This window comes from Hyaena hyaena, unplaced genomic scaffold (assembly GCF_003009895.1).
Source record: "Hyaena hyaena isolate Hyena2069 unplaced genomic scaffold, ASM300989v1 scaffold_298, whole genome shotgun sequence".
Lineage (NCBI taxonomy): Eukaryota > Metazoa > Chordata > Mammalia > Carnivora > Hyaenidae > Hyaena > Hyaena hyaena.
Window position 1 is genome coordinate 2059468 of NW_024080927.1, and position 14496 is coordinate 2073963.

The 14496-nt window shown below is 49.0% G+C and overlaps 2 protein-coding genes across 3 annotated transcripts in view; both read left to right on the top strand.

The window, feature by feature from the left end:
* RNF43 (ring finger protein 43) overlaps positions 1–6255 on the top strand; it is a 65216-nt gene extending 58961 nt beyond the window's left edge. For both annotated transcript variants that reach the window (XM_039247349.1, XM_039247347.1), the window contains 3 exons: positions 244–346; positions 997–2346; positions 4820–6255. In XM_039247349.1, coding sequence (XP_039103280.1) covers positions 244–346; positions 997–2346; positions 4820–4863 — 1497 coding nt within the window. In that variant the 3' untranslated portion in view covers positions 4864–6255. The remainder of the gene's footprint in view (positions 1–243; positions 347–996; positions 2347–4819) is intronic.
* A 1509-nt stretch (positions 6256–7764) lies between these two features.
* SUPT4H1 (SPT4 homolog, DSIF elongation factor subunit) lies at positions 7765–13695 on the top strand. Its single transcript, XM_039247350.1, has 5 exons — positions 7765–7911; positions 8430–8536; positions 11766–11821; positions 12079–12132; positions 12569–13695. The coding sequence occupies exons 1-5, from the start codon at positions 7843–7845 to the stop codon at positions 12634–12636; spliced, it is 354 nt and encodes a 117-aa protein (XP_039103281.1). The 5' UTR covers positions 7765–7842; the 3' UTR covers positions 12637–13695.
* Positions 13696–14496: the final 801 nt, after the last annotated feature.

Here is a 14496-nt window from a genome sequence, read left to right on the forward strand (position 1 = left end):
CCCAGGCGCCCTACATTTTCATACTCATTTTAGAGCAGAGAACTAGAGCATTTCTGTTAAGAAACTTGCCCAAGGTCATGCAGCTAGGTGGCAAAATCCAGGTTTACCAGACACCAAAGCCCTTACTCTTTCTATTCTACTATGGGCTATTTTATAAGCTGAGGGCAAAAGGGAGAGGCCAGCGGGAGTCGGGGAAATCCTGGTTACAGATAACTTTGGTTTGGACCCCCTTGTTTTCTCCAGGAGCTACGGGTCATTTCCTGCCTCCATGAGTTCCATCGAGTGTGTGTAGACCCCTGGCTACATCAGCATCGGACCTGCCCTCTCTGCATGTTCAACATCGTAGGTAGGAGGTGGGCCAAGTACTCCCCTATGTGCAGGCAGATGGGTCTAGAACAAGACTGTACTCTGAGGGACGGTTTTGCTTTGAAGCGGAGGAGAAAGCAGGTCTGCTGTAATAGTTCTTTAAGCCGTGCACTGCTCAAGAGGGCTTTGTGTGAAGCAGAGGGCCATTCATATCCTCCACATCTTCATTACTTTAAACATTGTGTCTTTATGACAACTTTGCTGATTCTAAACCTGGGTGGTTTGTATATTTATCATTCCGATTTTCTAGGAATAAAGTGTCTTATTCTAACACAGCCAGGGTATTATGAAAACTCTGTAAAAGATGAAAGTGAAGTGAGGGAAGAGAGCCTTTTTTCTAATTTACCCAAAGGTGCACTCTGGGCTGGTGGTGGCCCTGGGTCAAAGAGCCCCACGTGGGCTGATGGCAGGAGCAGGGATGGACATACGCACTGGAGCTCCCAGGGAGACAGATGGACTGGAAGGAGCCAGGGCATCCCAGGGCACAGGCAGATTAGGAATGTCCTTGGTCCCTCAACTCTGACCGAACACACAGGTGATCAGATAGGTACGCTACAGCCACGCTTTTCTGAATGCACCCTCTATAGGTTTGTATAGTCAAACACCCATGCTCTTGGTTCTTTTTTCCAGAGGGAGATTCGTTTTCCCAGTCCCTGGGACACTCTCGGTCTTACCAAGAACCAGGCCGGAGACTCCACCTCATCCGCCAGCATCCCGGCCATGCCCACTACCACCTACCTGCTGCCTACCTTTTGGGCCCTTCCCGGAGTGCAGTGGCTCGGCCCCCACGACCTGGTCCCTTCCCAACCTCCCAGGAGCCAGGCCCGGGCCCCCGGCACCACCGTCTCCCCAGAGCCACACATCCCCGGGCTCCGGGCGAGCAGCAGCGCCTGGTGGTGGCCCAGCACCCCTATGCTCAGGGCTGGGGAGTGAGCCATCTCCGATGTACCTCGCAGCACCTCTCTGCTTGCCCAGCACCCCCACGCCGGGCCAGGCCTCACGACAGCAGCGGCTCTGGAGAAAGCTACCGCACAGAACGCAGTGGCTACATGGCCGACGGGCCTGCCAGCGACTCCAGTTCGGGGCCTTGTCATGGTTCTTCAAGTGACTCAGTGGTCAATTGCACAGACGTCAGTCTGCAGGGCATCCACGGCAGCAGTTCTACCTTCCGCAGCTCCCTGAGCAGTGACTTTGACCCCTTGGTATACTGCAGCCCTGAAGGGGAGCCCCAGGGGGCGGAGACTCAGCCTAGTGTGACCTCTCGGCCCCGTTCTTTGGACTCAGTGGTACCCACAGGAGAAAGCCAGGTTTCCAGCCATGTCCACTACCACCGCCACCGGCACCACCACTATAAAAAGCGCTTCCAGTGGCAGGGCCGGAAGCCTGGCCCAGAAACTGGGATGTCCCAGTCCAGGCCTGCCATTCCTCGGACACAGCCCCAGCCCCAGCTGCCTTCCCCTGATCCGCAAGCTGGCAGATCCAACCCAGCTGCTCCTTCAGGACAGCTCCCCAGTCCACAACGGCCCAAGGCCCTCATCGAGGCAGCCTCAGGCCCAGCCGACGCCTCCAGCCCCAGTCCCAGCAGCCTCTTCCACTTGCAGAAATCCAGCCTCCCTGTTCGACATCCACAGAGGAAAAGGCGGGGGTGCCTCTCAGAGCCCACCCCAGCCTCTCGGCCCCAGGACTTGTCTGCACACCCAGCTTGCCAGGTTTTTCCCCATTATGCTACCAGCTTGGCATACCCTTGGTCCCCAGAGGCCCATCCATTGATCTTTGGACCTCCAGGCCTAGACAGGAGGCTGCTACCAGAAACCCCAGGCCCTTGTTACACAAGTTCACAGCCAGTGTGGTTGTGTCTGACTCCACGCCAGTCCCTGGAACCACACCCACGTGGGGAGGAGCCTTCCGAATGGAGTTCTGGCACCCTGGAGGGCAGGCCATGCCCTTACCCCCACTGCCAGGTGCCACCAGCCCAGCCTGGTGAGTTTTCAGGGGGAGAGGGTGTGGTGGAGAGAGGATATGGGGGTATTGCAGGTTAGGTAAAGTCAGCCAACTAGGGGTTGACAGAAGCTGAGAAGGGTACAATGGAGTGACATTCAAAATAATGAACAACAGGCACAGCACAGGGTGCTGGCTGAAGCACTCTGCCAGCCAGGCATTACTCCTTTATTTGCCAGATCACAGGGTGGTCTCAGGGGCAATACAGCATGGATGAAACATCAGAAATCCGGCACTTGGGGTTGTTTGGGACAACAGCTCCAGTGTAATTGTTCCAATATTTTAATAATTAGTAAAGCTGTATCAGTGCATACAGTTCAATTATTAGCTTTAAATACAAAGAAGGCCAAGAAATGATCCTTCGTCTTGAGGAGAGCATGGAGGATTACTGATATCCATAATTCTAGGCAGTATGAGGTGTTGTAGGAGAAATAATTGCAAATATCCGTAATCCTAGGCCATATGAGAAGAGCTATGTAAATGAAAAGGAAGGAAGGGAGGGAGGGAGGAAACGGAAAAGGAAAAAGAAAAAGAAACAAAGATCACGGGTGGTTCTCAGTGACCCTGTGAGTTCTTAGGTTTTCTCCTCTCCCTCTGGGGGTAAACAAACAACTAAGGCTTGCCTTCTAAGCATCCTTGTTAATAAGACTGACCTCATTTTCCTGGGGCCTCAGTACATCCCTGATACTGTATTACAACCAATGGTGATAATGTAAATCCTCAACTTTAACTTGGGTTTTTTTTGCTCAAATTCTCCTCTTCCTCCTCAAGAGCCCCCTACATTTCCCCCATTTTCTCCCATAGTGTGGATGACACAGTTATTTGCCTACAGCTATCACTAGGCACCCCAAAACGGAATCAGAAGGTCCTGAAACATAAGACCTCACAGTCCAGGAACCCTACAGTTAAGACCTAGAGCTATTATCATTCATTCATTCATTCATTCATTCACTTCTTCCCTCCTTTTTGCTTCCTGCATTGTATGCTTGCTGTATGCTAGGTTCTAGGCTAGGCTCTGAGGACATGGAACTTGTCAACCAGGAGATCCAGGTCTGTGGGGTCACAGGCATGTAAACGGTTACAGTAGAGAAAATAATTGCTTCCAGAGAGCTAGGTAAAGCAAACTTTGGCTATGTGTTTGATGACTCCATTCGGACCCTGTCGTGTGCTGCTGGTCCCAGACCACCACCTCCCCTCTCTCCCATACTCAGGACCAGTTTCAATGCCTCCCTCTTCCCTGTTCCTCAAATCCAATCAGTGCCAGGTTCTGTTAAATGTATCCTTTTTTTACCTTCTTCAGAACTGATGGCCTCTGCCCACATCTTAGATGCAGCCTAAAGATGGAAGCAGGAGCCTCCTAGCTCTTCCATCCCCTCTTAGAGGGCCATGAAGGCCGGGCACTGTACATACAGTGTTGTGTCCTGTGGAGTCGTGCAGCAGTTACCCGCTCACATACTGCTGCCAGGCTTATTATCCTCAAATAAACTGTCCAGAAATTTCCAAATGCTCTCTTTTGTCCACAGTGAAAACAAACCCCAACCTGGTTTGGCCTTCAAGGCTCTACCACCAGCTAGCCCCATCTTCCTTCCCAGCCTTACTTTTCACTCTTCACCTTCCTGTTCTTCCCTGTTCCATGCTTTCACCAAATCAAGTAAATACTTCTTGCAGTCCCTATAGCCCAGAATATTCTGTTGCCTTATGATTCCCATAAATGGAATTCTTACCTATTTCTGCAGGACCAGCTCATTTATCTTCACCTTCAGGAAGCCCTTCCTGATTGCTCCACTGGAACATGTTCTGCCCCCTTCCCAGGAAAGGTCTTAGGACCCAGTCCTGTCCCACTGACAGGATTTCCCCTTGCACACACACCTTCTCTTCTACAAGACTGTCAGGTCCGGCTTATTCTTTTTGGTCTTTTATTTGGTGCATGGTAACAGGCTAGATTCATGAGTGCTTAATAAGTATTAATTGGGTTAATGGATGAATAGTAAGTGTCTGTAACACACCAGTTGCTATATATGTTTCTCTTTCTCTTTTTTTCCCTCTCCCCTGTGTCCCAACAGGAGCTCTTCCCCACTTTTTTTTTTTTTTTTTTTTAATATTTTTATTTATTTCTAGGATAGAGAGAGACAGCGTGAACAGGGGAGGGTCAGAGAGAGAGGGAGTCACAGACTGAAACAGGCTCCAGGCTCTGAGCTGGCAGTCAGCACAGAGCCCGACGCGGGGCCCGAACCCACGAACCGCGAGATCATGACCTAAGCGAAAGTCGGACGCTTAACCGACTAAGCCACTCAGGCGCCCCTCTTCCCCACTTTTGATCTAATTGCCCCTCTGGACACATTCCCCACTCCCCACCCTGTGCGGTTCGCTGCCAGCCATATTGTCTTGCATGTGGAACAAGCAAGAGGGTGGTCTGATCCTCAGTGACCTCTTTCTTCTTCCTCTCTAAACGCAGGCTCGGAGGAGGAGCTTGAGGAGCTGTGTGAACAGGCTGTGTGAGATGCGCAGACTTCGCTTCAACCAAGAGTGTGCTGTGGCTGCCTCGGGGCCCTATCTGGCACAGAGTCCTGCTCCTGAGGGAAGAAAGGACCTTGAAAAACACCCCTCTTTTTTTCGCCATACTTCCTGGAACTTCTGGAAGAGGGGTGGTGATGGCGGGTGGCAGGAGGTGTTCCCCGTTCCCAGCTCCGGACCCTGCATGCAGAACGCACCTGCAGGGCAGCAAGTCTGTGTCCAGCCTGGCAACCAGCTACTGCCTGTGTGGGCTGGCTCCTGAAGGGAGAGCAGGAAGCTAGGTATGGGTAGTTAGGTGTTACAAAGGTGCTGCTCCTTTCCCCGACCCTGCAGGTCTTCCGCATCCCAAGGCTCATGTGCATACCTGCCAATGGGTCCTTCTTACCTCCTTTCTTGGGTGAGTCCTGCACACCAGCTTTGACTCCTCGGTAAAGCTGCTGCATCAGCAGCAACCTGGCTTTTATCATTTTCCTTCTTTGCAAAAGGATCAAGAACATAGGTGAGCCCTGAGCCCTAAAAAGGGGAGCTCTGTAGCTTCTCCAGGCAGTGCCTGCCCCAGTGCGTAAGGGAGAATGTTCTTCCCTTCTTGTTCTTAATTGTCAGATCCACTGTATTAAGTCAGAGAGGAGGCTGTGGGAAGCCAGGGTGTGGAGTAGTGTCCCAGAAGTGGTCCGGCACCATGAAGAACCTGGGATGGAGCCTCTGACTTTCGAACTCCCTTGTCTCTCCAGCAACTCCCAGTTCCTCTGGATGTTGGGGGTGGTGGTAGTGGGGAAGAAATAATTCTTTCCTAGAGATTGCCTATCTCAAAGTCCCCAAGTAGATGGAAGGAAGAGGATTTCTGCTGAAGTTCATCTAGAAAAGGGAGGATGGAATGAAGGTAGAAAAGGCATAATTACAGCTGAACAAGGACAATGAATCTGGGGGTCTTCTCTCAGAGCTGGCATGGGGAACGGGAAAACAAAGGAAAAGCAAAGTGGGACATTTGGGTTTAGATGGCCCCAAGGCCCAGCTTCCCATTATGAGCCATACAGGCCAGGGGTGCCCAGGAAGGTGTGCATGCAGGACATCTTGCCTGGGTAGCTGGTACCGAGTGGCAAGAGCTGAGGGGCCTCCTGAGGGTGACATTCACCCCAGGGCAGCTTGACCATTGCTGGCTCCTCAGGCATTATCCCATTTGGAATGTGAATGTGGGAGCAAAGTGGGCACAGGACCCTACCTGGGTAGGGATCTTCTTCCCTCAAAGTCAGTGGGGAACTAGCACCTACCTAAGCACCCACATGGGTATTTATATCTGAACCAGACAGAAAGACGCTTGAATCAGGCACTATGTTGAGAAATGTATTTATTTGCTAATATATTTATCCATAAATGCGGTCTGGTCTTGTGGTTTTGTTCTCTCATGACTATCACTCAGGGTAACAACTTCATCTTCTCCATTGACAGAAATGAATTATTTCTCGTATCAGAGGCGAGGCTCTGATTTACAAAAGGACAGGACAGAGTGGTAGACTAGGTAATAAGAACTGGTTTTTAAGCCCCTGAAAATATGGTTTAGTGAGATAAGGGAAGGGGGAAGCATGACTAGATTCTCCCTGTGGTCCAGTTGTTAATCAGACTTTATTGTACCTTTTACTTCACACACTCTTATGATGCTTCAGTGACTTTGTGACCTCTGTGCCTCACTTTTTTCCACCCATAAAAAGGCCTACTTCACAGAATCACGGCAGGGCTCCTGTGAGATAAGCGTGAAAGCATGTTTGGAAAATATCCAGTGACGGGGAACATTCTAACCCCAGTCACAGAACCCATCTGAACACCACATGGCATGGGTGCAAGAAGCATGCCCCGCCTTGAAGAAGCTGTGTTTCAGTTGGAAGGCCTGGCTGGAAGGAGAGAACAGTAGGGCCTGAAACTACTTCTATCCCAGAGCTCCAATTCTGACAAACACAAATGACTGTGCTCTGCCTACTCATGGGACTACTGGGATGATCATGAGCTGGTGCTGTGTTGGTATGAATTCCACAGAGCCTGGCGCAGCCTCTGCTCTCATCTTCACCAAGCACATTTCCCCAGTCTGCTTCTCCAGGAAAGGTTTCAGAGGGGGTGGTCACTGTCTGTTGCCCAGTTTTGAACAGGAGAGAAAAGCAGCACCTAGCTTGCTATAGGGTGAAATGAAAAAAAACAACAACCACCACCACAATCTCCAATCCCCTACAGATGTTCTAAAGTAGAGAACCTGTGTGTCTAAATGCTAAGAGATGCACGAAACTTAAATTTTCAGCTGGAACAGGGAAAGTACGGAAAGAGTTTTAAAAATAATAGACCTGGTACCCTCCATCGGCTCCCGAGCCAGCGTTTCCGTGGACGGCGAAGGGAAACCCTATACTCTCAGGAAAGAAAGGGGCTGTCCCTGATTTTTCCTCTCTACAGAGATAATCCAGAGGGAGACAGTGGACTCTCTGGCCCTGTGCTTTTAAAACGCGAAGACAAAAAAGAATCTCGGCTGGCATCTGGATCCTCCTGAGGGGATCCGCGGCCCGCTGCCAGCGGCCTAGATCAAATGACCCGCCCCGCCGGGACTGCTGCCTGGGCAGCGGCGCGCTCTCGCGCAGGCGCCAGCCGCGCCGCCCCACCCCCACTGGCCCTACCCACAGGCCCAACTGCCGCCCAGGCCTCGCCCTCGCGCCGGCCCAGGTGGCGGGTGCGCGCGCCGGCCCAGGTGACTCCCTGTCGGCCCCGCCTCCAGGCGGGAGAAACCATCTCCTTGGGCGGGGGGGGGGGGGGGGGGGAAGGGGGGGGGGGGGGGGGGGGGAGGAGGAAGGGTGGGTCGGCGGCTTCCCATGCCGGAAGCGGAAGCGCGAAGCACCGGAAGTGGAATGCATTCTGGGTAAATAGCTGTTTACTTCCTGCGGTTGAGGAGGCTGTGGCCCAATTCTTTGCTGTCCATTTGTCGGAGAGAGGATGGCCCTGGAGACGGTGCCGAAGGACCTCCGGCATCTGCGGGCTTGTTTGCTGTGTTCCCTGGTCAAGGTGTCCTTCGGGGAGCCGGTTGTAGGGGCGATGGGGAGTCAAGGTGGGGGGAAATGTGGAACGGGACTGGGGGATGGCGAAGAGAAAAGTAAAGTCCAGGACCCAAGGGGTTGGCAGGGGATGTGGCAAGCTGCTGGAGGCCATTGTTTAAGTCGGAAGGAGTGCGAATCCTCAGCACAGGTCTGATCCGTAACAGACGTTCAGTGAACTTCTGTTGAAGCCGAAGGCCACTGGGGGAGTCAGAGGAAGGTGGGGATCTGCAGCTGAGGGAGTAGTCAGAGGATGCCTAACCCTGAGGAGACTAGGGGAAGGAGTAGGTAAAACTCAGCTGGTAATAAGAGAGGGAGGACTGTGAGGGTGGAACTCTAGGAATGGGGCTGTGGGAGTGGTGGGTGGAGAATCTGGTGAGACAGAGCCAACGCAGGGAAGCCTCTACTTGACCAGGTAGACGTATGGAGAAAGCTACTTTTTTTGGCCTTGTTTATGCTCACTCCTCCCCGCTCTTTTCCCCCTCCTAGACTATAGACCAGTTTGAATATGATGGATGTGACAATTGTGATGCATACCTTCAGATGAAGGGTAACCGGGAGATGGTATATGACTGCACCAGCTCTTCCTTTGACGGGTAAGTCCCATTAGAGTCCTTCTGTACTCCCACCCCCACCGCACCCCACGCCACCAAGTGAATGTGAGGCAGACTTTTGAGACCATAATCCTAGTTGTTCTCAAAGTTGTTTTGAGATACAGTAAGTCCTGTTCTGTCCAGTACAATTGCTACTAGCCATGTGTGGCATTGAGCACTTGAAATGTGGGCTGGTCCAAACTGAGGTTTGCTCAAACTGTATAAACTACACTAGGTTGACAAGACTTAGAACGAGAAAAAAGAATGTAAAATACTTTAATTTTTTAAATATTAATTACATGCCAAAGTGATAATTCTTTGGATACACTGGACTAAATGAAATATGTTATTGAAGTTAATGTCACCATTTTGTCTTTACTCATAAACATGGCTACTAGAAAATTTTAAATGACTTGTGTGGTTTTCATTATATTTCTGCTCTACAGTTCTTCATTATAGACTGTCAGCTTATTGTTGGTAGGGACTATGTTTATCTTGTGCACCATGATTTGGCACAGGGCCTGGAAGGTGGCAGATGGCTAATAAATGTTTGTTGAATGCGTGAAGATCCTTTCTGAAGATGAAGGTAAGGTACAGTAATGGTAAATTATTGCCCGAAAGCTGTTGCTTTTAGATATGTCTAAGAGAACTTGTAAGAAAAATTTTCCTTTAGTGAGATTGTCCAATGGGGAGAAAGGGAAATGAGAGTAATATAAGTAGCTAGGTCTCCATTTTTTTCCCCAAGGCAGGAGCCAAACGGCAGTATTCTTTGGGGGTTAAAGAGATACCATAAAGTGTCTCTTGGCATCTAGGCCAATTAAGGATTTACACACAAACGGGGCTCAAACCCAGTACTTGCTGAATCTTCAAGATGGGACCAACTCCATCCCTTTGATTTCCTTTAAGAAAGTATGAAGGATTGGGCAAAAAAAAATGTTGTTATGGAATCTTACTTTCTGCACATGCAGGTGCACAGTCAGAATCTCAGTCCCTTCGATTATTTGTTCACACTAACAAAATTGCTAATGAATGAATAAAGGGACTCCCATCTATGGGTAAAGTGCTGTGTTGGCTGCTGTGAGGGATGTCAAGTTACACAGTGCTGTATTTACTAGTAAGAGAGAGGCAGTATAAAGTTTGGCATATTGGAGTATTAAAAAAAATTGTTATAAAATGTGTGTGTGACAGAAAATTTACCCTTTTTAAGTGTAGAATTTGGTGGCATTAAGTGTATTCACACTGTTGTGCAGCCATGACTACCATCCACCTCCAGAACTTTTTCATCTCCTCATTTCCCCCTCCCCACAGTCCCTGGCAACTACCATTCTACTTTCTTTCTCTATGAACTTGAAGTGTGCTATAGGTGCTTCATATAAGTGGAGTCATACAATATTTTTCCTTTTATAACTGGCTCATTTCACTTGGCCTGGTGTCTTTAAGGTTTATCTGTATTGTAGCATGCATCAGAAGTTTTCTTAAAGCTGAGTAATACCATTTTTGTATATACCACATTTTATCTATTTGTTAATAGACATTTGGGTTGCTTCTGTCTTTTGGCTGTTATGAATAATGCTGCTGTGAAAGTGGCTTTACGAGTATCTGAACAAGTCCCTGCTTTCACTTCTTTGGGGTATATATCCAGAAGTGGAATTGCTGAGTTGTTTTCTGTTTAGTATTTCGAGGAACCGTCAGGCTGTTTTTCATAGTGGCAGCACCGTTCCCAACACTTGTTATTTTTTGTTTTATGTTTTGGTTTTGATAGAAGCTACTCTGTTGGGCGTGGAGTGGTATCTCTGTGGGTTTGATTGCCTTTCCCTAATGATTAGTGATGTTAAGTGTCTTTTTATGTACTTACTGGCCATTTGTATATCTTCTTCAAAAAAATGTCCAAGTCCTTTGCCCACTTTTGAACCAGGTTACTTGGCATTTTATTGTTGAGTTGTAGGAGTTATTTGTGTATTCCAGTGCATACTAGGTTTTGGAGAATGGGTAAATAAAAGGCTAATGGAGATCAGAGGAGGGCCAGATGAACTCAGCCAAAGGCAGAGGAGGTAGCATGGGAATCAGGCTCTTAAAGAAGTACAGGATTTTTGAGGAGGTTGAGGTGAGGGGGCATTTTAGAAAAAAGCATTCTAAACAAGGGAATGACTTTAGCAAAATCATGGGGTAGGAATACCAGGGTATGTTTGGAGAATGGTGGTAATTCTGTTTAGATTAATTCATAAGGTTGGGTAACAGGCATCAGAAGGCTAGATAGAAAGATTGATTGTGAAGGACAGAGGAGAATATAGTTTTGGTCAGGAGAATGGCCTGCATATGTGCCTATCCCAGACCAGTCTGTCAGGTCAGGGCAAGTGTTACCCTACTTAACCACCCTGGAGGATGGGCTCGGTTCCACTCACAGCGTATGGCTAGAATGTAGAATTTGGATGGGGAGGAACCCCTCCCCCCCCATAAGAATCCTATATTGTTGCCAAGAGAGGAGGGAGTGGTTATTGAGGAGGTAATCACCAAATGTCAGTGTATAGAACAGATCTGTCACAGTAGGCAATCACTAAGCATTTGATTGATTCAACGAACGGCAGAAATGACCTCTGTAAGCTTCTGAAAGTACCTGGTGTTTACATGTCAAGCTCAAAAGGTAGGCTTCTGGATCTTCAGTAGCCTTTCTGTTGCTTGTGCTCTAGGACCAGAGGTATCCTAGGAAGAACTATTAGGATAATAAGGAGAGTTAATGTTTATTTAGTACCTACTCTGTGCTAGGTGTTTTGCATTTCTTTGAGTTTCATATGTGTGTTAGGCTGTACAGCTCATTAGAGGTAGATCTTGCCCACGTCTAACTTATTTCTGGTAAGAGGGGTCATTGTTTTTATTCACCCTCCCCCTGTTCACTAAGGCCCAGCCCCCTAGTGGTCCTGTTGGTTGTAATCAGAAAAGCTGGTTTCCCAGGGAGTCTGGGCTAAGGACTTTTTTGAGCCTGGTGAAGCTAGTCTTTTGGGGATGATGACTGGCTTGTGATTGGCGGCCAGTACTAACTTTGGATCTGCTTCACAGCGTTAGAAGTCCCTTTCCCCTTCTTTCTAGTAGAGACTCAATACTTGGCTTTTTCCTGTGTTTCTTCTCCCAGAACTGTTTTTGCTGGCTGGAAGCAGAGTAACGCGGGCAGTCTCCTCTATCGCTCTTCTCTAGTGGGTGAGGCTCAGCCTGACTTCTGTTTCTTTCCCTTTCCCAGAATCATTGCGATGATGAGTCCAGAGGACAGCTGGGTGTCCAAGTGGCAGCGAGTCAGTAAGTGTCTCCCTTCTTCTCCTGGCCTGGTTGCGTTGTTTCTGTTCCTTGGGTTCAGTGGGGGAGTCTTAAATCACTGGATATGTGTCCTCAGAGAGAAAGATGAGAGTGTCCTGTCCTGTCATTTAACATGGTAACCAAAAGACGTGATTGCTCTTCTCTCAGAGCTGCAGCGTTCTTTCATTTTTAGCTTAAACTTCCATTTGGTCTTTAGACTTGACTTAACTCTCACTGCCATCTCTTCTCTTCTCTCTTAGGTAACTTTAAGCCGGGTGTGTATGCAGTGTCAGTCACTGGTCGCCTACCCCAAGGTAATAATAATCATGATAGCAACCAATATTCATTTACTGTGCCAAGCTCTGAGGCAGTCCTTTTTGTGATGGCACACTCGTCCTCACACTCTGTGAGGGAACTGAGGCACAGAGAGGTGTTAAGTAACTTGTCTGTGGTCACCCTGCTAGTTAAGTAAGGAGGTAGATTTTGAACCCAGGCATTTTGGCTCCAGAACCCTTAGTTTCAGTGACTACTAAGTGTCTTCTGTTTTCCTCCCACTTTTACCAAGTCATGGCCACACACTTGCCTGGCTCTCCAGTGGTAACAAGCCTACCCAGCAGGATTGGTGATGAGCTGTCTAGGAACTCCACTTTGCTTAGGAACACTTTTCTTCCCACAAAGTGGTAGTGGAGGGACTTTTCTTATCTTCTGGAATCTTCTTCCCTCACAGAGCTGTTTCTTTTCCTGCCACAGGAATTGTGCGAGAGCTGAAAAGCCGAGGAGTGGCCTACAAATCCAGAGACACAGCTATAAAGACCTAGCAAGATGCGTGGCCGCCAGCATCTTGGCCTCTGCCCCACCTCCTGCCTCTGCTTATTTTTTGTTGTGGAACTAAATGGACAGAACTTCAGATCCTCCCCACCATCCAGTTCTGAGACTCAGCAGACTGTTGAGAGCATAGCGTGTCCCTGGGCCATTTTACCTTTGGACTACTGGTGGGGGTGGTTTGAGTTGGTGGGTTAGCAGAGACTGAATTGAATGGGAGATAGGATACTGGTCTTCCTACTCACAGCCCAGGTCTGTGCCTTTACCCATGGGCAAGACTCTGGGTCAGATGCCAATAAACACGAACCTCTAGGAAAGTTCTTAAGCCCATGACAGATGCCTTACCTCCTCCTTCCTTTTACCTGGCCTCAGTAAGAACCCCTTAACCCTGTAAGCACCTTCACAGAGCAGCAGAAGCCCTTCTGCTCTCCACTAGCCATCATTCAGGCCCCAGAGTTGCAGCTTTTCTAGTGTGCTTCCTTGGGTCCTGTTGGAAGGTCTGCTGTCCTGAGTCTAGGCAGCCCCATCATGTGGACTTTTGCTATCTAGACCTGGCACAGCAGGTGTCCCTTGAAAGAAATCCTGAGGTTTCATAAGTATTCTTTGCCCATTGACCGTGTTTAATACCTCCCCCCACACACACATACACACACTTTTTGTTTTCTTTTTGCTGCTCTTTCTATACCTTAAGCCAGTCAGTGGTGACCGTGGCCCCCTCTCCCCCGCCTACTCACATCTGCTGCTTCCTCTTACCTGAGACCCTCAGGTGGCTGCTGGGTCTTGGTCTGGTTAGTTTATGCCTCTGTAGCAGTTGGGCCCGTCCCTCTCTCCTCTGGCCTAGTGGGGGTTTTTGTTATTGGTCAAGACAAGTTATTTGTTTTAATGAAAATTTACCATAAATTCTTATTTACTTAAATTTCCACGAAGATTCCTATCAATATCCCCATTTTGATTGCCTAAGTTTCCTGTTTTCCATCTGTAAAACAATGATAACACTCTGCCCATTTACCTCAGTATTGTGGTGATTAAAGAAATGAAGCAATGTGAAAATTCTAGAACCTTGGTTTTATAAAAGGTAAAATTCACTTACTCTTTTTATTAGTTATTCTTTAATGTATATAGTATGCGCACCGTTACCCAAAATAGTGTGAGAAATGCCCAGAATCCCCACTGCAAGCAGAGGTGCCTACGCTAGGGCTTTGTGTATCTTAGCCACCTGGTGTTGCTAGTGAGTCAGCGTCTCCTGTCACCTGTGGCCTGGAATGTGTGGGATGGAGGGAGAGGTGCTGACTCTCCAGTGACCCCTTCCCACCCTTGTCCTTGGTCCTCGTGCTCTCATGAGCCCGTGGGAAGGAAGCTGGTTGTGGCCCAGCTTGCTCATGTCGCTCACAGATCCTCAAACCAGAGCCATTTTGCTGAGGCTTTCAAGCGCTGAAGGAATGGCCTGTTAACCCCAATTTCAACTGAGTTTTTGAAGGATTTCTCCAGCTCAGCAAGCTGAAAGAGCTCAAGGGGTGACAGTTTCTGCTCAGTTTCAATGTGAAAGGATCCTTGGGAAGTAGCCCCACCAGGCCAGCCTTACGTTCTGGAGGGAAGAAGTGGGTTTCAGCAAGAGTGCCTAGGCCATGCAGCCAACACCCAACTTTCACTGGCTTTTCTCAAAAAGTCCCTTGGAAATCCCCGGCTGCTGTCCTGCATGTCTGACCCGGACGTGGCTGCTTGGTGAGAATGGAAACAGTTGTGAGGAGGGGAGGCAGCAGGAGCCGTGCACAAATAACCACACTCCGGCTGCCTCAGCCCCACTCTGAGCTGAGGCCGTAACTGCTGGCCTTGCAGGAAGCGAAAGACACAGGCCC

Coding starts and splice junctions, on each gene's coding strand:
- SUPT4H1 (XM_039247350.1), top strand. CDS start 7,843: ATGGCCCTGGAGACGGTGCCGAAGGACCTCCGGCATCTGCGGGCTTGT. Junction 7,912..8,429: donor TGCTGTGTTCCCTGGTCAAG/GTGTCCTTCGGG, acceptor TCCCCCTCCTAG/ACTATAGACCAGTTTGAATA. Junction 11,822..12,078: donor GTCCAAGTGGCAGCGAGTCA/GTAAGTGTCTCC, acceptor CTTCTCTCTTAG/GTAACTTTAAGCCGGGTGTG.